Below are 20837 nucleotides of genomic sequence, written 5' to 3'. Positions count from 1 at the left end.
TCCTACCCAGTGCCTTTCGCAGCACTCCGATTGGTCGCTTCACTATAGAGCTCTTGATTGGTGTCTGGGGAGCGGCGGGTACTTCCTATTGGCTCGATCCTACCGTCCGTCACGGCGGCGGGAGGGGGGAAGCCCCCCCCATCGTCTTCCCAGCCGCTCGGTTCCCAGAGTGCTCTGCGGCTGTGTAGAGCGAGGCCTTGTTCCCGCGTTGAGCCGCCGCCGGTGCTGCTGCCACCGCCTCCTCCTCCTCAGCTTCAGCAGCCGCGCCAGGCCCAGCCCCGCTGCGCCATGTCGGACTACAGCACGGGAGGACCCCCGCCGGGGCCGCCGCCGACCACCGGCGGAGGCGGGGGGTCCGGAGGCGCCGGGGGAGGCCCTCCACCGGGCCCGCCAGGCGCAGGGGACCGAGGCGGCGGGGGCCCGGGCGGAGGGTCGTCCGGGGGCCCTTCGCAGTCCTCAGGCGGAGGTGGCCCGGGAATTCGCAAGGACGCCTTCGCCGACGCCGTGCAGCGGGCCCGCCAGGTGAGGTGGCCGCGGGCCTGAGTGGCGCGCGCTCCGGCGGGGGAGGGGGCGGGGTCACGTGCGCGCGCGCACAGGGTCGCGAGTAAGGGGGCGCCGTGGCCGCCGCGGGGTCTCGTGGAGCAGTAAGCTGGGGCCTGGGCCGCCCCGCGCGCCTGGAGTGGGGTCCCCCCACGGGTGACCCTTGCAGGGGGAAGGGGCGTCCGGGGATTCCCAAGAGCGGTCCCTGGGTGTGCAGGGGCCCCCGAGTGCTGGGGATACCTCTGCCCCGCCTTAGGGTCCGCGAAAGCATGCTCCACGGTTCTGGAAGGAAAGGGTCCACCTTCCCGGGTGGGTCTTACTTGGCCCCCACCTCCCGACAGGGCACAGAACTGTTTGCCCTCCACCCAGCCCCGTTTCAGCCCGCTCCCCAGGAAGAAGGGACTTTGGGGAAAAGTAGTCCTTCCTCTTGAGTGTGGAAAGGGGACCCTTGTGCTGCCCGAGCTTTCACTGAAGCACTTAAGTGAAATGGGGAGGCTGGGCATAGGAGCTGACTCTCTTTGATCGTCCGGTTGCTTGAAAGCGTGGTCTGTATCTTTTTGAGAAAGAGAGGAGGATCCCAACCACTTTTTTGAGTCTTGATGACAACATGGAGGTGACACATGCTGGCGGGACTAACCTCCCCAGAGCCTGGCGAGCAGGAGGCCCATGGAGTGGGAGGACTTTGCCACCCTTTCCGGAAGCCAGACCCCAGCCCCGGGTAATTCCAATGCCTCCAGGACAGGGTAGGAGGTCCCCGTTAGGTGACCGCCCAGCTCCGCCCGGTGTGCTCTGAGGCTTTCTCACTTCAGTGTTTTAATGTGCACTTACGTCTGCTTGCCCACTGAGCTGTCTTGATTGAGCAGCTGTAACTGGGGGAGTTGGTGCTGTGTGCTGTCTGTTGGGGTGGGTTAAGGCCCCCATCTGGACAGCCCAAAAGCTTTGGCTCAAAAGTGTTAAATAGTTGAGAAGTGAAAAGATAAGATACTTAGTTTTCGGTTTGTGTTTCTTTGGAAAACTTGTAATACTTCCACAAACAGAATCTGGTGTTAGGTTTGTTGGATAGGGGTTTATTTGAAGTTGCTCTTCATGTGGCTAAATTGTAACATGTGCTCCAAAAGGGTCTTTTGTTTTCCTTAAATGAAGATTTCAGATGCCTTGAAGCAAAAAATTCCCTGAGATTTGTTTCACAAATGCTAAGGTTCTGAGAGTGAGGGAGATAATACTCCTCAGCATCCCCCAAGAACCCAGCCATTGTGGAGATGACCTGAGGACCCTCAGTGGCACTGAGCTTCTGTTCCTTTACCTCCCAGAACAAGTTAGTGTGGGTTACAGTCTGGCCACAAACAATTCAGGACCAAACCCATGGAGAAAGGAGTTAACTGTTGAACTCTGAGGCCTTGGGTGAAAAATCCTTCTGGAATGTCTTAACCATCAAGTTCTTCCCTAAATCAGAGGGAACCTGACTCTCGGTCCAAACAGCAAGACCAGAGAACAAGAGAGATTCCGAGAAGTTGATCTGAGCCCCACGGAGGTTGCTTTTTGGTGCTAATTCTTCTCTGCTTACAACTTCATTTCTAGATCGCAGCCAAAATTGGAGGCGACGCTGCTACAACAGTGAATAACAGCACTCCTGATTTTGGTTTTGGGGGCCAAAAGAGGCAGTTGGAAGATGGAGGTAACTACTTGCTGGGAAGGAGGCTAGAGAGTGAGGTGCCTTTGTTTGAATGTGGTTCAGAGTCGGGGGGAGGGCAGCCTGCTGCTGTTCAGTCTTTTAAAACCTCAGCAATCCCAGCTTTGTTCATTCTTTTTGTTGGGCCACCCTCCTGAGGTATCAGGTGGCTGAGAGAAGAGCAGGTTGACTGGCTGGGTCCAAGTTGTAAGTTCTCAAGATTGTTTCTCCCCTTCTGGTTGGCTGGGGAAATGCTGGTACTGTTATTGAGGCCCCACATAAGTAAAGCTTGGCTGTCCTGGGTGGCCAGCAACTTCTTTCCACCAGAACCCTGCTGCCCAAGGCAGGTCTGATCCTTTGCTGGAAGGATTCAGATGCCACTATCATTGTTTCCCTGTAATCAAGGGCTTTTTTACTCTTATTCTTAGTGCTGGTGACAGGATTGATGAAGTCTGGCTTGACTTAGCGATTGGTCTCTCCTCTCTCTGCTCTGATTTTGGTGGGTAGCAAAAGGGGATAGTTTGCCAGGATGTGTGGCACCAGCATCAGATGTAAGGAGGCTGTGGATGAGTGGGTGGGTGCTACATCTGACGTCCTCTCTTTCACAGACCAGCCGGAGAGCAAGAAACTGGCCTCTCAGGGAGACTGTAAGTCGTTGGGTAATGCAGGCAGAGGGCAACTTCAGGGTCTTAGGAGGTTGTTTGGAGCTGGGGGGACTGTGCACCTGTCCTTTATGGAGGCTCTAAGTGTTCTTCATCTGGGATTCATGATCTTTGGGGTTCCTATAGCACCTGGAAACTGAGGCGGAAATACCCAGTGCCTGTGCTGTTGTGAGCAGGGTCCATGATGCTCCAGTGCTCAGGAGGGCTTAGACTGGAATAGTGTTAGTCACTCCCATGTAGGTAGAAGCACCTGGGGTCAGTGGTGTTCTGAGTTCCAGAGAGAAGCCATGCCAATCTTTCCTTTGTATTTTCTCTCTGTAGCCATCAGTTCTCAACTTGGACCCATCCATCCTCCCCCCAGGTAAGTTGTGATTTGGAGAAAATGTTTGTCTGTCTGCTGTCTCTGACCTTTCTTACTGTCCTGAGGGAGAACTCTCTGGGAGCCCTGCACCATTTAGGGCTGGTCCACCAAACAGTGGACTGAGAGGTAGGATGTGCTGCCTTTATCCCTGTACTTAACATGTCTTCAAGTTTGGAGGTAGGAGAGGGTTGTGGCATTTCACTGTAATGACAGAATGGCGATTTCTACACCATGGTGCTTCCTTTGTTGGAGTGGGGACTCTCCAGAAGCACACACATCTGTCTTCCTAGAAAAGACTGGTTTTCTCATCCATCCTCTGCAAGTGCTTATTCCCTGAGAGCTGATGGGGGGGAGGGGGGTTCTTACCTTATTTCCTCCCCAACCCACCCCATGACTTCAATGAATCTGACATAGAATCCTTTGTGTAGGACCACATTATTTCTTTTTATTTTTTTAGTGGGCCAACATTTTTATAAAATACCAAAAAAAAATGATTTGCTAGGAAATGAAATTTAAAAAGTGCAAAATTCCTCGTTTGTTTGTTTGTTTGTTTGTTTGTTTTTAAAGTCAGCCGTAATAAATCAGCTTTTATCAGATTGCTATAAAAGTGTCCAGGTGCTCATTCTCCCCTGAGTTAGGGACAGCACTGGTCCAGGGGCCGCTCTGCCTTAGAACAGGCCTTTCGTGGCCCGGGCGGGGAAACTTGGCCTCAAGAAATGGAGTGACCTGCTGTGGGGCGAGAGATCCCAGCCTCGTGCTGCTAGATTTTGCATAGGCTTTTGAGGTCTTGGTCCCATCATGGGAAGCAGGGTCAGAGGCCAGAAACATCGGGGGCCCTTTTCTCTAGGGTAGGAGTGTCGAACTCAATCAGAGAAGGGGCCAAAACCTAAAATCCAGCCTAAATCGCGGGCCGAATGGTTTACTGAACAGTCATAAACTGTCATTGTGATGGAAACGCAGCGGAGTGCAGTGATGACAGCGCAGTGCGGGCCACATTGCAAGGCCTAGCGGGACGGATTTGGCCTGCGGGCCTTGTGTTTGACACGTGCTCTAGGGAGACCCTTTGCTTTCCCATTTGAGACCTTCATTGTCTCTTTGCAGGACATCAATGACAGAGGAGTACAGGGTCCCAGACGGCATGGTAGGACTAAGTGAGTGTGGGTCACTATGCTCTGGGGTGTCCATTATATCCACAGCCCCACCCTGGGACAGTGTCCTGGAAGCCCCTGGCAACCCAGAACCCTCTGGTCTGAAAGGGCTTCCCCTGTTAGCCTGTTCTTTCTGGACTGTAAGAACGGTCATCGCCCCTTTTGAATATTCACGTGGCCCCACCACACCTCATTTACTTGGTGCTGGCTCCTTCTGTCAGTTCTGCTTTTCTTTTTCTTTTTTTTATTCCATTTTAAAGTAACTAACTTTTCTCCTTTCTTCATCACCTAGTCATTGGCAGAGGAGGTGAACAGATTAATAAAATCCAGCAAGATTCAGGCTGCAAAGTCCAGATCTCTCCAGGTATGAGTGAGCCAGTTTTGCGCCAGAATGAATGCAGGGGCTGGGCTCTTCGCACTTTAGTATTCCTCTCACTTTTAACTTGACTGATAGATATGAAACATATTTGTTTATATTATTTATTGAGTGTCTTCTATGTGCCAGGCTCAGTAAAGTATCTCCACTTTAGAGCACCACAGGGTGTAGCTGTGACTTTTGTTTTCATTTTCTGGGTTGGGGAAGAGATGAAGGAGAAGATCTAGAATTGAACACGGTGCCTTATTCCAGGTCTGCTGTGAACCATTATGTTAAGCTGCCACCTAAAATAAATATCTAGTAGAAACTAGAGGGTATATGGGAGGCAGGAAAGTGCATTGGAAAGAAAAGCTTTGAGGGTGGGCCTGGGTTTGAATCCCAATTCCGCCTGCTCCTCTGTAAGTGTCTGCTTCTGAGGCCTTGTTCTAGCAGAGTGGAGTTTGTTGACTATAGGGTGTGCATGTGATCATTAGTGGTGGCAAGAATGGCCTAGGGTTTGGACCTTCCAGAACCTGCTTCTCCTTCTACCTCATCTTTTTTCCTAAAAGTTTTGTCTCCCTTGTTGGACTTGAAGCATCCTGACCTTGGCCTTGCATAGGGCAGCCTCCCAGGTGTTTGGGGAGGTAAATTGATTTGCCAGGCTGTTGAATGGTGGCAAAAGTGGCTGGTGGTTGTTCTGGAAGTTTTCTCATCTCCACTTTAAGCCTTTCCAGGATCGGCAGGTCTGGAAAGGCACTGACCGTATCTCCTCTTCTCTCCAGACAGTGGTGGCCTCCCTGAGCGCAGTGTGTCCTTGACAGGAGCCCCAGAATCTGTCCAGTAAGTGCCTGGCTGGGCCTGTCATTGTGATGGGAGTGGGCAGAAATCCTCTTGATCCCTTTGAAAATTGGGGGTGACTCCCACACCATATCCTTGCAGCCTAGCCCCAGGGACTGTAGTACTCTCTTCCTCATCATCTGTCAAATGCATGTATTGGGAGTCACCCTCTTTGCTTTGAGCTTGGGTGGGTGGGGGGGTCGCCAGGCCAGTACTCTTTCAAGTGACAGCACCCCATTCTTCCCCTTCCCAGGAAAGCAAAGATGATGCTGGATGACATCGTCTCCCGGGGTCGTGGGGGCCCCCCAGGACAGTTCCATGACAACGCCAATGGGGGCCAGAATGGCACAGTGCAAGAGATTATGATCCCCGCAGGGAAGGCTGGCCTTGTCATCGGGAAAGGCGGGGAGACCATTAAACAGCTACAGGTGAGGGAGTGGAGACAGGTTCCTTTAATCTCAAAGTTTCCATCCTGTATCTGGTCTGCACAGCACCCCCACCCCCAGCTGCTTTCCCAGTCTTTTATCCTTTTTGATCATGGACCCTGCCCCAAATGCACTGGTCGCCAGAAAGTTATTTGCAAGTCCTACACTGATAGTCGATATTGGTTTTTGTTTTGTTTTTTCTCATTTTTTTTATTAAGGTATTATATGTGTACATACCTTAACAATCCCCACCCCACCCCCACTCCCATACATGCCCTTTCTTCCCAGAGTTTTTCGTCCATTGGTTATGCTTATATGCATGCATACAAGTCCTTCGGTTGATCTCTTATCTCCCCCTCGATATTGGTTTTAAAGGAACGTGCTGGAGTAAAGATGATTTTAATTCAAGATGGTTCCCAAAATACAAATGTGGACAAGCCCCTTCGGATCATTGGGGATCCTTACAAAGTGCAGGTGAGTGTGCCCTGCGATGGTGCTGATAGTGGGTTTTAGAGAAGCGAGAGCTGGTGGGCTGTCTGGAGATTTGAATAAAAGTGGAGAGGTTTACAAAAGCACTGGTTTTGAAGTCATCCCAGTGTTCATGTTCTTGTGTTGAATTCTCCCTTCAACAATGGTTTGTACATGAAGTGTCCTAACTGATCCTCCATTTTCTCATCTGGAAAATGGTGTTGCTGGCCATGCCTGCCTCTCAGTGGCAAATACAGAGCTCAGCATCTGTGTGTCAGTCCTTAGCTTAAGCCTGTGACCCCTTGGTTTACGGGAGGCTGGGGGTGCAGTGGGGCAGCAGGGCTTGCCATGTGCACCATGCTCTGTGTCTTTTCAGCAAGCCTGTGAGATGGTGATGGACATTCTTCGGGAGCGAGACCAGGGCGGCTTTGGGGACCGGAATGAGTATGGATCCCGGGTTGGCGGGGGCATTGATGTGAGTGCGGGCTTCCCCCAGAAGATGGAGGGCTATTGGGGGGTGGGGGGGAGCTCCTTATGTCCAGTGGGCAGCAAAGCTGTGGGGACAGAACTCGGCTGACCCTCTCTCTGCATCTCCCTCAGGTGCCAGTGCCTAGACATTCTGTTGGCGTGGTCATTGGGCGTAGTGGAGAGATGATTAAGAAGATCCAGAATGATGCCGGTGTGCGGATCCAGTTTAAACAAGGTCAGGGCCACCAAAATCGGTTTGGCTCAGTGGATAGAGCAACGGCCTGTGGACTGAAAGGTCCCAGGTCCGATTCCGGTCAAGGGCATGTACCTTGGTTGTGGGCACATCCCCTATCTCAACAAGGCAGCCTGGGTAACTTGGGTACTCTGGGCTGGATCAAATCACTGACCCAACTCTGGGCTCCTGCCAAGCCTGTGAGAGCCTGATGGCAGGTCTGTGGGGTGGAGGGACCCTTTCCTGCTTTTCAGAAATTTGTTCTTTGTTCTATAAAATGCATCCGTTAGTTCTGGGGGTTCTAATTACAGAAAGAAGCCTCAGCTACCTCCCTGCCCAGCTGGTCAATTTTCTTCTCTGGGGACATGGGGCCTGCCTGCCTCCTTTCTCACTCCTGAGTACGTGGAGTGAGGCGAGCGGCACTGAGTCTGAGATGTCTCAGACACCTAGCTTGGCACAGTACTGCCCTGAGAAGGTGTGGTGGTTTGGAGTTGTGCTTCTCTTTTAAATCGTGTCTCCGCTCTCTGGATGCTGGCTTCAGATGATGGGACAGGTCCCGAGAAGATAGCTCACATAATGGGGCCCCCAGACCGATGCGAGCATGCAGCGCGGATTATCAATGACCTTCTCCAGAGCCTTAGGGTAGGTGGCATGGGGTAGGTGAGACGAGCTGGTGGGGGCAGAGGATGGGCCTGGTCCTACATTTCTCCGTCTCCCTGTCTTGCAGAGTGGTCCCCCAGGTCCTCCGGGGGGTCCTGGCATGCCCCCAGGGGGTCGTGGCCGAGGAAGGGGCCAAGGCAACTGGGGCCCGCCTGGTGGGGAGATGACCTTCTCCATCCCCACTCACAAGTGTGGGCTAGTCATCGGCCGAGGTGAGGAGGCCTCTCCCTGCCTTTCGTCCCTCACCCACTCTTTCCTCCCACCCTCCCTTCACTGCCTGTGTGCCCTGCAGGTGGCGAGAACGTGAAAGCCATAAACCAGCAGACTGGCGCCTTTGTAGAGATCTCCCGGCAATTGCCGCCCAATGGGGACCCCAACTTTAAACTGTTTATTATCCGGGGCTCGCCCCAGCAGATTGATCACGCCAAGCAGCTCATCGAGGAGAAGATTGAGGTGGGCTCATGGAGGGCTCTGGGGGCCTAGGCCTAGCTCTTGACTCCCACCCGCTGACCTTGTCACATTCTCCTTCCAGGGTCCCCTCTGTCCAGTCGGACCAGGCCCAGGAGGTCCAGGCCCTGCAGGCCCCATGGGGCCCTTCAATCCTGGGCCCTTCAATCAGGGGCCACCAGGGGCTCCCCCTCAGTGAGTACTCTTCAGCTGCCTGGGATTTGTGACATGGTGTCTATGCTGGCAAGAAAAGTGATGGGCCCTGTTTCCATTTACCACCGAGAGGTCCGTCCTCATCTTTCAGAAGCAATGATTGTTCGGGCCCAAACACGATCCGTTCCAGCTTTGTTTCATAGACACCACCTTTTATAAGATGCAACAGGTGTTGACCTTGGTCTTCACCCCATACATAAATCTGTGCATGTTGATTTTGTGATACTTTATTTCATAGCCTGGATCCTATGCATTTAGTTGTCTCATATCTTTCCTTGGGCTTTCTTCCTACTAGCCACCCATACCCTGCAAAGGAGCAGCCCCTGCTCATGTGTCCCCCATCTTTCTCATCCTACAGTGCCGGTGGTCCCCCTCCTCACCAGTACCCACCCCAGGGATGGGGCAATACCTACCCCCAGTGGCAACCACCTGCTCCTCATGACCCGAGTAAGTAAGGCTACCCATTTGAGGGGCAGCGCGGGGTTTGGGCCCAGGATTGGCTTTCTGTGTCAACCCTCAACTGCACTGCCCTCCTCCTGCAGATAAAGCCGCCGCAGCCGCCGCAGACCCCAATGCAGCCTGGGCCGCCTACTACTCACACTACTACCAGCAGCCCCCAGGCCCCGTGCCCGGCCCCGCTCCTGCTCCCGCAGCCCCACCTGCCCAGGGCGAGCCCCCACAGCCCCCACCTGCTGGCCAGTCAGACTACACGAAGGCCTGGGAAGAGTATTACAAAAAGATTGGTGAGTGTGTGGGCTGCTACATGGGCTCACATCAGCCAGAGGGGCGGAAGAGGGGTCCTCTGACCTTGGTGCCGCCTCCTGCAGGCCAGCAGCCGCAGCAGCCTGGAGCTCCCCCACAGCAGGACTACACAAAGGCCTGGGAGGAGTACTACAAGAAGCAGGGTGAGTTATACAAAAAGAGTCACAGTGATGCAAGTACAATGTAGGGAACGTAGTCATTATTATGAATTTGTACCATGACTTAGTATGATGATCACATCCTAAGGAATTTAAATGGCGAATTACTTCTATACTCGAAACTAATATAACATTGTATATAAGTTGTACTTTAACATAATTTTTTTTAAAAAAGCAGGCTGAATTGGTGGGGCCTGAGGCAAGGCAGGGCCAGGCCCACTCTTGCCCAGCCCCACTCACCCTCTTCTCCCCGACAGCTCAAGTGGCCACTGGAGGGGGTCCAGGAGCTCCCCCAGGCTCTCAGCCAGACTATAGTGCCGCCTGGGCTGAATACTACCGACAGCAAGCCGCTTACTACGGACAGACCCCTGGTCCTGGGGGCCCCCAGCCTCCACCCACACAGCAGGGACAGCAGCAGGCAAGTGGGAATTGCCACCCTCCTCCTCCTCCTTTTTCCTTCCAACCCCCAGCCACCGTCCATCCTGCCTTAGTGGGTAGCGCCGGAAATCCCTTCCCCTGCGGGGTGTGTCCTTGATGCCTGCAGCGGGGGCCGCGTGGCTGGAGGTCTCCGGGAGTCCCCATGAGCCAGGGGAAGTGTGCGCTGGGTCCAGAGGTTAAAGAAGAGGCCTCCCTCCGCCGGCTCGCTTGTTCCTGTGTAATGCTGTCGTGATGCTGGGGGAGAGTGCGAGACGGATAAAAGGTGGAACTTGAACTGGTGGGTAGTCCTGGGGGTGGGCAGCCCGGGCACTGCACTTTGGTCACCATCCTGGCTGCTAACTCAAAATCTGGCCACTTGGGAAGAAAATGGATATTTTTCCTTCTGCATTACTTTTTGGCTTTTGTTCTTTTTGTTTTTAAACCCACGATCTTCTCCCCGACGGTGTCCAAGTGACTGTTTGCAGGCAGCCCCAGCGTGGGGTGGCCCTGGCTCCAGCAGGACACAGGGAGCCTGCAAAGGGGCTCGGCCCCTGGGCTCGGCCTCTGCTCTCACGCCCGTGTCTGTGTCCCGGTCTTGTCTGTGAAGTGGGCATGATGATCGCTGCCACGTTCCAACCTACCTCACAGGGGTGTTGTGGGGACACCGTGATCTCTGAGACTGTTCATGTTGTGATGCGCCGGGAGCCACCCACCACCTTCTCCTTGCAGACCCTGACTTTGCTTCTCTTTCTCCCTTGGCCCCTGCTTCTCTCCTTCTTGCCTTTGTGTTGCTCTTTCTCCTCCTCCATCAAGGAGCCAGTCTGACTTCAGCTGAGTCCCTGGAGCACTTGACTAGAGACAGTTACAGACACATCCTGCTAGCCACTGGCTTGGAGAGGGGCTTCCTGGCCCCCTTCCTTCCCCATCTTCCACCTCTGCCTGCCCCTTCCCGTAGTGACCAATTCCTATCTCTTCCCTCTCCGCAGGCTCAATGAATCGAATGAATGTGAACTTCTTCATCTGTGAAAATTCTTTTATTGTTTGTTGTGTTTGGGGCTTATATTTTGGTTTTTGATTTTTCCCTCCATTTGTTAGGCGAGAGAGCGATGGCTGCCATGGGGGCAGGGCGCAGGGGAGCCCTCTCTGTGAGTGGTTGGAGGTCATGCCCGGCTCTCACTCTCTCGTTCATTCTGTGTCTCACATCCTTTCTTTTCTTTCAAAATTGGGATCCTTCATGTTGAGCCAGCCATAGAAGATAGCGAGAATTAACTCTCTGCCAAAAAAAATTTTTTTAATAAGAAACACAATAAGTGAAACAAAACCTATAAAATTATATATATATATATAAAATCTCTATACCCCACCCCCTAGTCTTCCCTAAAACTGCTTCTTTCAAGGAAAACAACTTATTTTCTCCCCTGCCACCCTTGGCCCTCTTCATGTTTTTAAAATAAACTTTTAAAAAGGAAAAAAAGTCACTTGCTTTTTTTTTTTTTTTTTTTTTTTTTTAGTTAGAGTTGGAACATTCCTTGGACCAGGTATTGATATTGCAGGGAACCCCACACACACCCCCTGCCCTACATCAGTCCAGCCCCTCAGCCTCTCTGCTCCTCTCGCTCCTCCTGCCCTAGCTCGCTTCTCGCAGCCCTCCCCTCCCGCGTTCCTTCTCCCAGGACTGGTCTGTCATGTTTCATCTGTTCAAGAGGACATTGAAACTGAAAACAAATTGAGAACAAAACAAACAAAAAAAAAATTGTATGGCAGTTTTTACTTTTTATCGCTCGTTTTTAACTTCACAAATAAATGATAACAAAACCTCCCCATGTCTGCTGGGTGCCGTCTCTCTTTCTCTGTTCCCTACCTGCCCCCATAGGACTTTGAAGCAGATGTTTGTTCTTCATAGATGTTGTAAAGCCTGGTAATGGTGATTGGAAATCACGAGCTTTGTGTTGTGTTTTTTTGTTGGTTTTTCTTTCTTTTTTTTTTTTTTTAAGAAAACAAATATAAAATAGTTTCAGCAGGCACGTTGTACTTTCCTATAACTTTTCTTTCCCTACCCCATTTTTTTCTTTTTCTTTTTTGTTAAATAAAGTGCTTTTTGTCTAAAAGAGTGTGCTGGCCGCAGTTGTGTTTTTTAGAGGAACAAGGCTTGGCTAATAAGAGTGGGGTACTAGCCCCATCCAAAGACTCTACCCTCTGATTTTGTTTTGGGAGGAAAAGGCCATATCGCTGTGGATGCACCCTGTTCTTTCCTCTGGGAACTTGGGTAGCAAAGCACCCAGAATGATCCCCAGGGGCTTGCGTTCCCATGGATGCGGCCTGCCTCACCAGAATCGGCCTGGCCTTGGTACATGTGCTCTCATTGGAGAATCGAGGTGGAAACCTATTCTGTCCATGGAAATTGCACCAGTTCGAGTGCTTGGTGGCAGGCTATGGCCTCCCAAGGATGTCAGGAGATGGGAGAGTAAATTAAGGGGCTACTTGACCTGTCTGGTCCAGGGACAGTCATCTTGCACATGGTATAGCAGGAGTGTTCCATTTGGATTTACGGTTGACTATTAACACTTAAAATTATCAGGTCTCACATTCTGAATCTGATTACCTGGGTCCAGAGGCTTAAGTGGCAACACCAAGCAGAGGCCAGCAACAGTGTTGCCTCTAGATGGGACCACTCACAGCCCTGTGACCTTCCACATTTGTTAGGAACTAGTCCCTGTAGGAGTTGATGGCCTCCAGAAAGCCCACCTTGTACAGAGGGCCAGAAGAGGGATGCTATTGCTTAGGGTCACGTGGACAGGTTAGATTAGAATCCTGGGCTCACCTTGCACGCAGTACACTCCCTTAGCCCTGTGCTGGTACTGGGATGAGGGAGAATCAGCCTCCAGCCCCCTGCCATCTCTACAGGCTTGCAATGACAGCAGCACCTAGCAAAGTTTTCTGTAGCTTTTGTCAAGGTCTGGAGGAGTGGGAGGAAGGGAGTCAGTTCTTAGTCACAGCTGCACTATTGCCCTCCACCCATAGACAAGGGCAAAACAATTTTACGGGCCTCTTAATTTTTATTTTAAATATATCGATTTCAGAGGAAGGGAGAGGGAGACAAACATCAACAATGAGAAAATCTGATTGGCTGCCTCCTGCACAGCCCCTACTGGTGATCGAGCCTGCAACCCAGGCATGTGTTCCCCTGACCGGACTAGAATCCAGGGCCCTTTAGTCCGCAGGCTGATGCTCTAGCCACTGAGACAAACCAGCTAGGGCCAGCCCTCTGTTTTATTTGCCGATGAATCAGGAGGGACAGTCCTAGGACTAGTGAGGGAAATGGGTCAGGGAGGCTGGGTTAAAACAGGATTTCATGTTATTACTGGTCACTCAGCCACACAAGCTATATAGAGATGCTCTCCCTTCCTTTAGCCTCATTGCTTTTTCCTACTTTCAGTCAGTGATGGAAACATCACCAAAGGTCTCTTTTTATAACTGCAAACTACAGGAATTGTGTGCTGCATGCACCCCTACTGGGAATCAAGCCTGCAACCCTGGCATCTGCTTTGACCCAGAATCGAACCAGCGACCTTGGTTCTTGGGTCGATATTCAACTGCTCAGCCACACTGGCCGGGACAGTTATCCCTACTTTCCACCTTACGAATCTATTGTATATAGCTTTGAATTGAGCTGTGGTTGGCAAGTTGTCATAATCTCATGTAGATATGTTCTAAAATGTATTTACAGTTTTGGGGCCAGTATTTTATTTAGACCTTAAATGTCATAGCTGGGAGGCCATAGCCTGCACCTGTACTGCTTAATGGAGGAAATTTCATTTCCCAATGTATGTGGATCGACTGAGGCCTGGAGATACTTGGGGCTGTAGCGTAAGCTCCTGTGCTATTTTAAGCAGGATCTCTGCACAATGGAGGCCAGAAAGGCTTTTAGGAGCAGGTTCTGTTGGTAGAGGGTCAGGAAGGGCTCACACAGGATGTGCTTCTCTAGGTGCTGGTGGATGGCCAACTCACAGACATCTGCCTGTTGCTCCACCTTTTTATTTTATTTATTTATAAATATATTTTATTGATTTTTTTACAGAGAGAGAGAGTTAGAAACATCGATGAGAGAGAATCATCTATCAGCTGCCTCCTGCACACCCCCTACTGGCTTGCAATGACAGCAGGAGATGTGCCTGCAACCAAGGTACATGCCCTTGACCAGAATCGAATCCGGGACCCTTCAGTCGGCAGGCCGACGCTCTATCCACTGAGCCAAACTGGTTTCGGTCCACCTTTATATTTTTTTAGTTTCAAGTTTTTGTCCTACATGATTTTTTTGTTGTTGTTGGTTGGTTGGTTGGTGGTTGTTTTTTTGATAAGTAGGACAGTTGCAAAGCTACTATGCCAAACTACACTAACAGGAAAAAGTGAAGTGTACCTCACTGTCCCCAGCCACCCAGTTTCACCCTTCCTGGAAGCAACCAAGTATTCTGTTTTTTTGTGTGTCTCCCTTTGTAGCTATTTTAGGCATGTAATGTGTAAACAAGTCCAGTTCTGGTACTCTTTTTCCACTTTTAATATAATAGTGAAGACACTGATTTGCCAGTTTACTCAATATGACTACAGCTGATTCTATATTGACACATAAGGAGAATAATTCTTTTTAACCACTGTAGTATTGTGTCGGTATACCATAATTTAATAACTAGTTTCTATGAATGGGTATTTAGATTGAAATATTCCTTTTTAGGTAAGATTTAAGTGGTTTTCACTTGCCTTCTTCTTGCCCACACACTTTCACTGGGGAAGGTACAAGAGTACTAAGCTCAACTGGCCGGTTTGGTTCTGTGGATAGAGCATTGGCCTGCAGATTAGAGTCCCAGGTTCAGCCGAAACCGGTTTAGCTCAGTGAATAGAGTGTCGGTCTGCGGACTGAAAGGTCCCAGGTTCGATTCCGGTCAAGGGCATGTACATTGGTTGCAGTCACTTCCCCAGTAGGGGGTGTGCAGGAGGCAGCTGGTCAATGTTTCTAGCTCTCTATCCCTCTCCCTCTTTGTAAAAAAAATCAATAAAATATATATTTTTTTAAAAAGAGTCCCAAGTTCAATTCCGGTCAAGGGCACACATCCGGGTGTGCAAGAAGCAGCAAATCCATGATTCTCATCGTTGATGTTTCTTTTTACCTCTTCCTTCCTTTCTGAGATCAATAAAAATACATTAAAGAAAAAAATACCCAGCTCACTACTGTCCACACTGCTGACCTTGATGGTCCCACTTTAGGGAGGCATTCCTGAAACATGATGGCCACCCACTTGAAGGATCCTCCACCTCCTAGTTTCTCCAGAATTTGCTTGTAAAATAGAATCCAAAAGCATGTTTTTTTAAAAAATTACATGCAAGTGGGATTCATTCCAAGAAAGCCAGGATGGTTCAATATAATTTATTGTAATAACATCAAGAAGAGTCATCATTATCCTCATAAACACAGAAAGAACATTTGACAAAATTAAGCATGCATTCTGGATTTAAAAACACCACAAAACAGAGAGAGAGGAGTGCTCCCGACTTTTCCTTCCCTCTCTTCTGGCTCCCCACCAGGCTCTTTACTTTTACCTTTGTCTCTCTTAAGCTCCAAGGGCCCTTCTTTTGCTTTTCTAACCTGTTTCCTGAGCCTACACAACCCAGCTGGCTCAGTTCTACTACCTCTAACTTTTTAAATAAACTTTCTCTTAGAATTTGAAATAGAAAAAAAAATAGGAATTGATAAATATCTCCTCAGCCAGCATCTTATTTAATGGAAACTTACTTCCGCACTAAAGTAGGGAACAAGGCAAAACTGCCCATTCTTGCAACTGTGACTTGGTAATGTATGAGAGGATTAGCTAAAGCAAGAGATAATAGAAAGCAATTTGATAAATCTTGAGTTTGAAAGAAGGAGGTAAAACCATGTATATTTGCAGATGATGTGGTTATATTTCTGGGAAATTCAAAATCATATAAAACAGACTTAAAAAATGTGGTAAAGTAACAGGATGTAGCATTGACATACAGAATTCAATAGCCAACATGGCCTGACTGGTGTGGCTCTGTGGTTGAGTCATGAACCAGGAGGTCATAGTTTGTTTCCCAGTCGGGGCACATGCCCAGGTTGTAGGCTTGATATCCCCCCCCCCCAAGGTGGGGGGAGGGGGCATGGGATGCAGGAAGCAGCTGATCAATGATTCTCTGTCATCAATGTTTCTCTCTCTCTCTGAAATCAATAAAGACATTTAAAAATATAGCTAATATGTATACAAAAATCACCAGTTGGGAAAGAAGGCCCCATTTACAATAGCAACAAAAATAAAATACAAACTAGGCCAAACATTTCTGATTGTGCGAAGTCCTAATGAAAATCAAGGGGAACTTGAATAAAACATTCCTAAGTGAGAAGAACTTTGAACAGAAGGTATATATAAATGTTCTTGGTTAAGAAGATTCAAATATTTCAGAGGAACCAAGAGTCCTTAAATTAGTTTATAATTATGTCATCCAAATGTGACATTTTTGTAGTCCAGTTGAGTTGCTTCTAACATTCATATACAAAAACAAGCAAGAATGGCCAGAAGAACTTGGGGAGGCAGAAGAGCATTCAAGCCCAGCTGATACTAAAACCAAATAAAGCCACCTCATTAAAAAAAAAAAAAAAAAAGGCAGTGCACAAGGGGATAAACCCAGTCCTAAGACAGAGTGGAAAGTTCAGTGAATGTGGAAAATTGGTATATGGCTAGACTGACTGCCTCAATGGAGGAAGGACAGGCTTTTAATTAAATTATATTGGGACAAGTGGGGTGCAATTTGGAAAAAGTTCAAATTGAATCCTTACCTCATTCCAAAAACTAGGAGAACTTCCAAATGGATCGAGAAATGTAAGAAATAGATCCCACAAGTACTAAAAAAACCATAGAATTCCATTATAAACCCAGTATTAGGAAAAAACAAACAACTATATATCAAAATCCAAAAGAATTAACAGAAAATACCCAAATTTGATTAAAAAAAAATTTAAGATAACTTTTGCATGTAAAAACAAAAACAAAAACAAAAAAAACAAGTTAAAAGATTACTGACAACCCTAACCAGTTTGGCCTAGTGGATAGAGCACCGGCCTGCGAACTGGGGTTCCAGGTTTGATTCTGGTCAAGGGCATGTACCTTGGTTGCAGGCACATCCCCAGTAGGGGGTGTGCAAGAGGCAGCTGACGGATGTTTCTCTCTCATCGATGTTTCTGGCTCTCTATCCCTTTCCCTTCCTCTCTGTAAAAAATCAATGAAATATATATGTTTTTAAAAAGATTATTGACAAGCTGGAAGATAGGGAATATTTGCAATATATCACAAATAACTAATAACCCTAATACATAAGGAATTCCTGGAAATTAAAAAGACCAAAAATCTATTAGGGGGGAAAAAAGCAAAAGATATGCATGCACAAAAGAAATGAACCTTGCCAGGACCGGTTTGGCTCAATGGATAGAGCGTCGGCTTGGGGACTGAAGGGTCCCGGGTTCGATTCCGGTCGGGGGCATGTGCCTTGGTTGCGGGCGCATCCCCAGTGGGGGGTGTGCAAGAGGCAGCTGATCGATGACTCTCTCATCGATGTTTCTAGCTCTCTCTCTCTCTCTCTCTCCCTTCCTCTCTGTATAAAATCAATAAAATATATATATTAAAAAAAAGAAAAAAGAAAAAAAAAAAAAGAAATGAACCTTAAACTTTGGAAAAGATGCTCAACCTCACTGATGGTAAGAGTGAATAACTTGGGAGCGGTGAACGCACAATACAATATACAGATGATGCACTATAGAATTGCATACCTGATCCCTGTATAATTTTGTTCATTAATGTAATCCCAATAAAACTCGATAAAAAATTAACAGAATTACATGATAACTCTTCTTAATTTTCTGAGGAACTTCCATGCATTTTCCATAATGGCTGTACCACAATATACTAAAGATCATGTATCATAGAAATGTACACCTGAGGTTTTGATTTCCGCCTCCTTAGGCTTTGGCAAACAGAGTGTGTTTATGCAATCACAGGTTTCAAACAACAACAATACTGGAGGAGAACCAAGAAGGCAGGGTAGGTAAATACCCCTATAATAAGGTGACCAGACATCCCGCTTTTGGCGGAACAGTCCCGATTTTTAACAATTTGTCCCGCGTCCCAGGCTGTGACAAAGGGATGCAGTGCAAGGACATTGTGACTGCCCAGCCAGTGTGGCTAAGTGGTTGAGAGTCAACCCATGAATCAAGAGGTCACTGGTTCAGTTCTCGGACATGCTGCACATGCCAGGACTGTGGGCTCGATCCCCATTAGGGGCATGCAGGAGACAGCCAACAATGTTTCTCTCATCAATGTATCTATCTCCCTTTCTCTTTAAAAATCAATAATAAAAAAAAAACTTTTTAGAAAGAACATGGCAACTAATTATAGGTTCTACCATGTGGGGCTGGAGCAGCTGCTGGGGCAGGAGACCCAAGGCAACACCTAACAGGTATGGAAGATTCGTGACATCATGCTGCAGGGGCTCCTGGTGCCCAGGGTGAGAGTTCATGTGTGCAGGGGTAAAGGGAAGGAGAGGATACATCGAGACTTCTGGAAAAGGCCCTGTGGAAGCTCCCCACCTCAGCACTGTTTTGTTGCCTTGAGCCTCTGTGTCCTCATCTGTAAAATGGGAGAGCAGCTGGACCTTGCAGCAGCAGTGTGGTGAGGGTTAGATGTCATTCTTTTTTTTTATTTCTCACCCAAGCACATGATTTACTGTTTTTTAATATATATATTACCGTATTTTTCGGACCATAAGACGCACTTTTTTCCCCCCAGAAGTGGGGGGGGAAATGTCCCTGCGTCTTATGGTCCAAATATAGCCTACACATATACTTTAAAAAAAAAAGTTTTTTTACTTGCCCGGCTCTGTGTGGTCTCTGTGTGCTTGCCCGGCTCTAAAATGGTTCTAAATGCTGCTGTTTACTTTACAGGGTTGATTACATGTGTTTATGACTGTGATGTTGGGTTTTAATGCACATAAAATATTTTAGGACACTATTTGTTTCAGAATCTTTTTTTCTTCATTTCCCTTCTCTAAAAACTGGTGCGTCTTATGGTCCGAAGCGTCTTATGGTCCGAAAAATACGGATATATATAAAATACGGATATATATATATATTTTTTTTTTTAATTTTTTTAAAATTTTTTTTATTTTTCCCCCAGAAAGGGAGAGGGAGAAATATCAATCATGAGGAAGAATCATTGATCAGCTGCCTCCTGCACGACCCCTACTGGAGGTCAAGCCTGCAACTTGGGCATGAGCCCTGGCCTGGAATCAAACCCAGGACCCTTCAGTCCACAGGCTGATGTTCTATCCACTGAGCCAAACTAGCTGGGGCACACCTTCTTTTTAAAAATTTTTTTGATTCTAGAGAGAGAGGGGAAGGGAGAGAGAGAAATAGTGATTTGTTGTTCTACTGCGTCCCTTTGTCGCAGCCTGGGCCACCCATCACAAAGATGGGGAGACTTGAGGATGTCTGTGGTGCCCAGAGGGAGAGTCGCTGGTGCCTGTAGAGCTGTATCCACAGCTCGGTGCATGTCCTTGGGGTGATACCAGACACAGGTCTGGTGGCAAACCCACTTTTGTCCTAGGATGACATCTGAGGGTGGGTATTCAGGCCCAGTGGTGTTTCCAGGCATAGCATACATTACTGCTGCTGTGGATTCTGTGGATAAGGATGTGAACCAGGGCAGGTTAGGCCCCTTGCATGCAGCATCTCCTTGAAGCATCATAATAACTCTTATCATCCCATTTCACAGTTAAAGACATTGTGGCTCAGATAGGGGGAAGGGACTTGTCCATCCCCCAGACTCATCCCATATCACCCTCCCCTTCCTTTACTCTGGTCCAGCCCCAGTAGCCTACTGGTCTCCTTTCTGTCCCTTAAACTGCCAAGCTCATTCCCCTCATTCCTGGGAAATCCCTACATCAGCGCTTTCAGGTCGAACCCCTCATCCCTGTGTTGGAATGCAATTTCCTCTACAGCAATGATCAGTGATGACTTTGTCTTTGCTGTTGTTGTTGTTTGTTTGTCTTTTGCCTCCCAACCAGTGTACACCATGAGGGCAAGGACTATATCTGTTTCATTTGTCCCTCTATTTCTAGTAGTTTACAGTTCCTGACATAACAGCAGTGAGTGAGGAGCCTATGGGGTGTTGTAGTTTATGATGCAATTTTAGTGTCCCGCTTTCCCTCTGCCTTTGCTTGGCCAACTCCTAAGCAACCCAAAGGGCCCAGCTTAAACCTCCCCTCTTCTCTAAGCCTCCAGAGCCCGCTCTGCTTTTTCTTTGACATCTCCTGAGTTGTAGGCACCGTTTTCTAAGACGGTCTCCTCGACTACACTGTCATCTCCAAGAGGACAGGGAGCTGGTTTGACAGTCACGGTGGACCGCCCTCAACCCAGCACAGCAGATGCTCAAGTGGACTAACGAATGGCTGATCTGTGAGCATGCTCAGTTGTGTTACTACTATGTTGTGTGCGAGGAGCTTGTGCACACCTGGTCGGATGCGGTGGGGTACCTGTACCTCCCTCCTGCCCTCCATAGCCTCCTTTCCTTCCCCCAGTAAGCCTGCCATCCCCACGATGTTACCGTTCTCCTGGGGCCTCGGGGGTCTGCCCATCCGGGGCAGCTTAGACTTGGACAGACCCGTCCTGCCTGCGGCCTGGGGGGTTACCGCGCCCCCTCTCCTCTCTGGCCCTGACCACTTCCGGCTCGGCTCAACTTCACAAGGGCACCTGGCCCAATCATTTAGCAGGATGGTGATGTGTCTCTCCCCCAGCCCCGGGGCAGGGAGAAGAAACGAACTCCAAAGAGGTAGTGGTGCCGCGGCTGCGCGGCGTGGCTGAGGCTTCGGTTGCTATGGTGACGCGGCCTCCTGGAACTCACTTCCGTAATGGGGCGGGACAGTCAGTGCTTGGTTTCTCTTTCCCCTCCCAGAATGCC

General features: G+C 48.9%; 1 protein-coding gene and 1 long non-coding RNA gene across 3 annotated transcripts; one reads left to right on the top strand and one right to left on the bottom strand.

Annotated features, from left to right (window-relative positions):
• Positions 1–155: 155 nt before the first annotated feature.
• Positions 156–11641, top strand: LOC118731428 (KH-type splicing regulatory protein). Of its 2 annotated transcripts, XM_036460073.2 has the most exons (19): positions 156–522; positions 2119–2215; positions 2818–2856; positions 3193–3232; positions 4334–4383; positions 4673–4744; positions 5518–5575; positions 5826–6000; positions 6373–6471; positions 6842–6940; positions 7066–7168; positions 7707–7807; positions 7893–8037; positions 8118–8278; positions 8358–8467; positions 8844–8932; positions 9028–9228; positions 9313–9390; positions 9663–11641. In XM_036460073.2, exons 1-19 carry the CDS (start codon positions 289–291, stop codon positions 9938–9940), a joined length of 2229 nt encoding a protein of 742 aa, XP_036315966.1. In that variant the 5' UTR covers positions 156–288; the 3' UTR covers positions 9941–11641. The 2 variants fall into 2 exon arrangements, with proteins under 2 accessions (XP_036315966.1, XP_045445116.1); XM_045589160.1 differs by lacking the exons at positions 156–522; positions 2119–2215; positions 2818–2856; positions 3193–3232 and adding an exon at positions 3920–4077 and having other exon boundaries at positions 4286–4383.
• On the bottom strand, positions 10904–20802 carry LOC123653317. The gene is made up of 3 exons (XR_006743049.1): positions 20484–20802; positions 12644–12778; positions 10904–11095 (listed from the first exon to the last, which is right to left on the bottom strand). It is a non-coding gene; the product is annotated as an uncharacterized LOC123653317 (long non-coding RNA).
• Between the last annotated feature and the right edge of the window lie 35 nt (positions 20803–20837).

The sequence above is a fragment of the Pipistrellus kuhlii genome, unplaced genomic scaffold, assembly GCF_014108245.1.
Source record: "Pipistrellus kuhlii isolate mPipKuh1 unplaced genomic scaffold, mPipKuh1.p scaffold_m20_p_30, whole genome shotgun sequence".
Lineage (NCBI taxonomy): Eukaryota > Metazoa > Chordata > Mammalia > Chiroptera > Vespertilionidae > Pipistrellus > Pipistrellus kuhlii.
This window is presented reverse-complemented; position numbering and strand designations above follow the sequence as displayed.